The 6,360-nt window shown below is 46.5% G+C and overlaps 1 protein-coding gene across 4 annotated transcripts in view; it reads left to right on the top strand.

Moving 5' to 3' along the window:
* Positions 1 to 5,853, top strand: part of GJA5 (gap junction protein alpha 5) — a 35,043-nt gene extending 29,190 nt beyond the window's left edge. For 2 of the 4 annotated variants that reach the window (XM_075073050.1, XM_075073055.1), the window contains exon 2: positions 2,624 to 5,853. In XM_075073050.1, the coding sequence (XP_074929151.1) occupies positions 2,648 to 3,757 (1,110 nt within the window). In that variant the 5' untranslated portion in view covers positions 2,624 to 2,647 and the 3' untranslated portion in view covers positions 3,758 to 5,853. The remainder of the gene's footprint in view (positions 1 to 2,623) is intronic. The other 2 variants (XM_032780984.1, XM_032780983.1) reach the window with 2 other exon arrangements.
* The last annotated feature ends 507 nt before the right edge of the window (positions 5,854 to 6,360 follow it).

The raw sequence follows: 6,360 nt of genomic DNA, 5'->3' as shown, positions 1-6,360 counted from the left end.
AATCAACCAGTGCTGTGGTCTCTACCCCATTTAGCTTTACTGGTCTGGTGTACATATGTGGGGTTAGTGAGACCCCCACAAGGTGGATTAGGGAGCATGGGTCTGCCCAGTTCCCCAGGTTATGCTGCATAGGCTCCTCAGCATTGGGACACTGTGCAGCTACATGTCCCCACTCCCTGCAGGCGTAACATCTGTATGGGGCCTTAGGCATTCCCCAGTCTCTTGGTTTGGGCAGTCTAACATCATGATCCTCTTCTCCCTCAGTGCTCCGACCCTTTGTGGCTTCTGGTGGGCCTTCAGCCCTTCTCTTTTTCCACTTGTGATCTCCTGGTTGCCCAGTCACCCAAGCTCTAGGGCTTGGTGCTGCTAGTTTAACCAAGGGTGTCTCTTCCTTAACTGATCGGGTCAGCTCTCTCGCTGTCCTTCGCCTCTCAACCAGTGCAACAACCTCATCATAGGTGGAGGGTTCATTCTGGCTTACCCAGGCACGAAGGTCTGGCGGAAGTCCCCTCATGTATCGGTCGATGACCAGAACCTCTAGTATCTCTTCCGGACTTCGGGACTCCATTCACAACACTTTCGTGCGAGACGGATGAGGTCATACAATTGGGACCGCGGGGTTTTGTATTCCTGGTACCTCCACTCGTGATACCACTGGGCTCACACTGTGGTCATTACTCCAGATCTGGCCAGGATCTCTGCTTTCAGCTGGGGGTAGTCTGCTGCAGCCTCTTCAGGCAGATCATAGTAGGCCTTCTGGGCCTCCCCACACAGGAATGGGGCAAGGATGCCAGACCACTGATCTCGAGGCCAGGTCTCCCATAGGGCTGTCCTCTCAAAAGCCAGAAGGTATGCCTCTGCATCATCCTCCCACATCATTTTCTGCAGCCAATGGCTGGCCCGTATGATCTACCCTCTACCAGACTCCTGTACCCCAATGGCCTGGGTCTGTCACGCCTTGTATACTTCAACTTTGTGCATGTAAAATCTCAACCATATTGCTGCAGTAAATTTTCACAATTCAATGAAGTCTGAAACTCCACTCTCCACAGAAGCTATACAATCTTTGCTCAGGGAGAGTCATTAGCACTTGTAGACAAGACAAAGGATGATTAGGAAAGACATATTTCTTGACCTTTGTGGTGTCCGTGTTTCCCTCATGCGGTGATTCTTATTACTTTGCCATTGTAGTTAATATGTTTTCCATTTGTTAAGAGGTCATAAGATACTATGTCTTTGAAAGGGGTGTTTTAGTGGGCATATTCTCTACATCAAAACATTGTACACTCCTATAGCACATTTGCCTTTGGATCACAACTTCTTCTACAGATGTTTGCCATATAATGCCCCTGTAAGGTAGGTACAGTGAGAATAATTGGACCAAATTAATCTCTCTTGTATCTCTCTTACTCCAGAGTTACAATAAAGCTGAATCAAGCCCATTATTTCCATATTACAGATGGATATTTGAGGCACAGAGAGATTAAGTAACATGACCAGAGGGAGTCTAGCAGAGTCTGGGATAGAACAGAAACCAGATCTCTCAATTCCTAACCCTGAGCTTTCAATACAAGATCATATTTCCATGCCTCTTATCTGATCTTTAAACTAACTAATGGTCTTTATGGATAATTTTAGTCCTATGGTACCTCTCAGAGGGAGGTTTCTTTTCACCTGAATGATGAATTTTGACTTACAAACTTAAAAATAGCAAGGCCTGATGCTAAGATTTTACAGCATTCCTGTATCAGACAAAGGGGTGTTCTAAAGCAAGAACAAAGATCAGAATTTGGATTACAAGATTGGAAGAGGACCTGAGATCATTGATGGCCCAGAAAATGTTTATGATTTATGACTGAAAATGTTGGAATTAACTATACATAGCAACAACAAAATGAAACCATAGAGCTTGGTTGGGGGGAGGGGGGTTCCCTACACATTTATTTTAATGGTGGCACTCAATTCTGAAATGAAGCCCAGCAGAATAAGAAGATGCTGCATGCATTTCAAACATCTAGCACATCTGTGCCACTGATGTATCCATTTAAAATAGGCTAGAGCAGAGGGCCAGCATATGGAAGAGGAAGTGAAAGGATATTGCTCAGTCCTAGCTTTGGATTCAAATCTCACTTCTCAAAGTATCAGTACATTTGGGGAATCCCAGGAGAACAGTTCTGCTATCCATACAGCAGAAGAAGAACCATCTTAGATGCAGATTCCACAGAGGATAAATTTAAGCTCAGACCACAGAGTAAATATTTCCTGAACCAAGAATAAAGTTCGGTACATCTCAAATAGTTTAGCAGCCCAGTTAACACTCTGTAGTCTTTATACTAATGTACACTTTATAGAAGCTACCACAACCAGAACAGACCAATGAACCATCTAATTTTGTGTTCTGTCTTGAGCAGTGAGGCTCAAAGCCAGATGCTGAACTTACACAGCTATAATGCACTGAAGTGGGGGTAGGGAGAGTTTCTTTCACAAGGGTGTTTCAGTACACATATTCACAGCAGATTCCTGACGGACTCTCAGTGCCTTTCAGATGCAGCATTTTCTGATTTAAGGAATGAGTTCCTCTCACCTGTTTCAGAACCTCTCTCTCACCATCCTTTCTCCACAGAGGCTGTGGCTCCACTGAGCAGAGATGGATAACTGGACCTTCCTGGGAGAGTTCCTTGAAGAGGTCCACAAGCATTCCACTGTGGTGGGGAAAGTCTGGCTGACGGTGCTTTTCATCTTCCGGATGCTGGTCCTGGGCACAGCGGCGGAGTCCTCATGGGGAGATGAGCAGTCTGATTTCATGTGTGACACACGGCAGCCTGGCTGTGAGAACGTTTGCTATGATAAGGCTTTCCCCATCTCCCACATCAGGTACTGGGTCCTTCAGGTCATCTTCGTCTCCACTCCGTCCCTGGTGTACATGGGGCATGCGATGCACACGGTGCGCATAGAGGAGAAGAGAAAAATGAAGGAGGCAGAAATGAGGCCAAAGGGGATTAGAAGCAGTGATGACTCTTACCACCAACAGGAGTACCCTGTGGCAGAGAAGGCAGAGCTCTCCAGTGGGGAGGAATCAAGTGGGAAAATAATACTCCAGGGTAGCTTGCTGAACACCTATGTCTACAGCATTTTGATCCGCATCACAATGGAAGTGGCCTTCATCGTTGGACAATACATCCTCTACGGGATCTTCCTGCAGACCCTGTACACCTGTCACCGGGACCCCTGCCCTCACCCCGTGAACTGCTACGTCTCGCGGCCCACAGAGAAGAACGTCTTCATCATCTTCATGCTGTCCGTGGCGGTGTTGTCGCTCTTGTTGAGCCTGGCCGAGCTGTACCACCTGGGGTGGAAAAAAGCCAAGCAGAAGTATGCTAAATCTTACAAACCCAGCCCCACTATGGCTGCTGGCAAACTGGAGCCTGCACCCCAAGTGGAGATGGCTCAAAGTTGCACTCCCCCTCCAGATTTTAATCAGTGTTTGGTCAATTCCAATGGGAAATTCATCAGCCCTTTCAGCAATAAAATGGCCTCTCAGCAGAACACGGACAACTTTGCCACTGAGAGGGTCCACACTCAAGACAATGCAGCTGAAGAAGGCCAATTTATCCAGATCAACTATGCACAGAGTCCTGAGGCACCCAATGACTCTGCCCCCCACCAGGTCTCTAATGGCTATTTCAATGAGAAACGCAGGCTCAGCAAGACCAGCCGCGCCAGCAGTAAGGCTAGGTCAGATGACCTGTCCGTGTGACCTGTTGCCAGGTGGGGCAAGGAGGGAGGGAAAGCCTCAACGCTAAGCAAAACTTCTGCAGTGTGGCCTTTGAACTCCTGCCATTCTGCTCTCTCTTTTATGTCCCTCTGCTCCTTTTTAGTGAATGGCACTGCCCTACTCCAGATAGCACTTCTTAAGCTTTAGAACAGGGACGGGCAAACTTTCCCAATAGAGGGCAGACTGGCAACTTGCCAGGAGCCTGAACACAGCACTTAAATTGCAGAAAACACAGCAGATGGTAGCCAACCTCATATTTAATGGAGAGGCGCCACCTACAGGGACCACAGGATCTGCCATTCCTAGTCAGATAGAGATGGAACATTGGCTAGCAGGACCTGTAATCTCCAGAGACTGCATCTCCCCTTTAAAAATGAGGCTGGTCATGAGCTGCAATATTGAACTCACCAAGACATACACTGGATACCTCACTGTTGCTTTGGAATTACTTTAACATGGAGCTAAATCCACTTTGCAAGCACACTAAGTTACAACTTTTCTCTCCTGAGAAAAACAGAAATAAAACACTAGGCCTTTGAATAAAATGCTTTATATTTTGCTCTCTCTCTTCCCTTTTCTCTGCCTGGGCCCAGACACATTATCGGGGTGGCTCCAGGCACCAGCGCACCAAGCACGTGCCTGGAGTGGCAGGACATGGGGGGCAGCCTGTCAGTCGCCATGAGGGCGGCAGTCAAGCTGCCTTCAGCAGCATTCCTGCAGGAGGTCTGCCAGTCCCGCAGTTTTGGTGGCAATTCAGTGGCGGGTACGCCGAAGGCATGGGACCGGCAGACCTCAGGCAGGCATGCCGCCGAAAGCCGCCTGACTGCCGTGCTTGGGGTGGCAAAATACACAGAACTGCTCCTGCACATTATACCACCTTGCCTTACCTATACCACATAAAAGTGCAATGAATTCTACTTGAATTTTTGACACTATGTATGTAGCCCCTTCAAGATTTGACTAGTAGTTAAGAATTGTCTGTTTTCCTCAAAAAAATAAAGTGTCTTAGTGTCCAGCTATGGAAATACCTTCATCCCAGGGTCAGGCCAGCAGACAGACCCTGGCATCCCTGGGATATTATCCAGACTACCTGTTGAAGAGGCCTAAAGAATTTTCCCAAGATACATATTAGACTAGTTTCAAGAGAAATGTCCACTTAACCAAAATAAATAGATTTTCCCATGGATGCAAATATGTCACTGGAAAAAGGAGGGACTATGGTGTGGAAAGACATGATTTTTTTTTCTCTTTAACAAATCTTTTAAGTACATTTAGTTCTTTCAAAAGGGTGCTAGACTGACAGCCCTGGAGAGTGATGTCCTCTGTTCATCCTCAGAAGAGTTACAGCACAGACAGTGGTTGTGCCAGCTTCCTCCACCTGGCTAATGAACCCATTGCCCAGCCAATGAACCACAACTTCATTCTAGAGTGAAAGTACTGTCCGGCCTCCATGACTCAGTCAGTCCTTGGCCGCACTGCTGAGTCTGCCAGTTCTTATGATAGGCAACTATTCATTAAGAAATTGACAAACACACCGATTCTTTTCACCATGCAGGTCACCCTGAGCCCTCATCAGATGGCAACACTGGCAATGAGATAAACAAGGATCCCAAAGCAAGGCTGTTCAAGCACCACTTAGGATGGTTCCTAGTCCCCAAATCCAGCCTTGATCTCCATTCATTTGGTCATTGCAGAACTGAAACAATTAAGTTTATCTTTCCATCTTTGGAGGATAAACTAGCCTAGTCCAACCTACTCTCTTGCATTTACCTTGCCCTTTTGAACATGTGCAGCTGCTTATAAATCATTGAATTGTGTGTGTATGGGCTTGGAGTGATTTAAGACAGGATTGATCTATTCCCTCTGATACCTGCTGTTGAAAGTGATCGTCACTCCTTGAGTCCAAAGCAGTGCGTGGTTTGGTACAATTGCCTGCACATGAACCAGGAGGAAAACATTTTAGTTTGTAAGTGATTTATGTACATGTATTTTTGAATCCGGAAAAGATGTGTGCTTCCTTGAACATGAGATTTTAAACAACTGTGCCTAGTTTGTCCTAATAAAGTTCTGATTCCATCTCTTGCTCATGTATCATCTCTTATGTGTCCCAGAATGAAAGAATGAGCTGCTAACATCTATGGGTTTCTATCCCAACTTCTGCCTGTCATCTATCACAGAGATTCCCAAAACAAACATGAGCCATTGCTTGGAGTTCTGTGTGTTTGAGGGCTGGGGGTGGGAGGAAATATATGGTCAACTATAAATGTTGAAAAACTATTGTTTTACCAGCTGGTGGAGTCAAGGGAACACTCCATGCCCATTGGTTTATCAGAGAAGGGAAAGAACACAGGAAGCCAGCTAGGGACAAACAGCACTGGTTGTAGCTGTGCAAGGCGTTCTCAGAGGGATCAAGGGAAGCAAAATCCAGCCTGAAGACTTCAATTGTGCTTCCATCAAAATCAGTCAATCAGAGGGCCTTAAAAGGCTCCTCTAGGCACCTGATCCTGAGAGGAATAGACCACTCACACTCATTGCTGTCTTCAAAGAGCAGTTTGGGGCACTCATCTCTTACAAGTCGGGCTGTC

The sequence above is a fragment of the Chelonoidis abingdonii genome, chromosome 1 (genome assembly GCF_003597395.2).
Source record: "Chelonoidis abingdonii isolate Lonesome George chromosome 1, CheloAbing_2.0, whole genome shotgun sequence".
Classification (NCBI taxonomy): Eukaryota; Metazoa; Chordata; order Testudines; family Testudinidae; genus Chelonoidis; species Chelonoidis abingdonii.
This window is presented reverse-complemented; position numbering and strand designations above follow the sequence as displayed.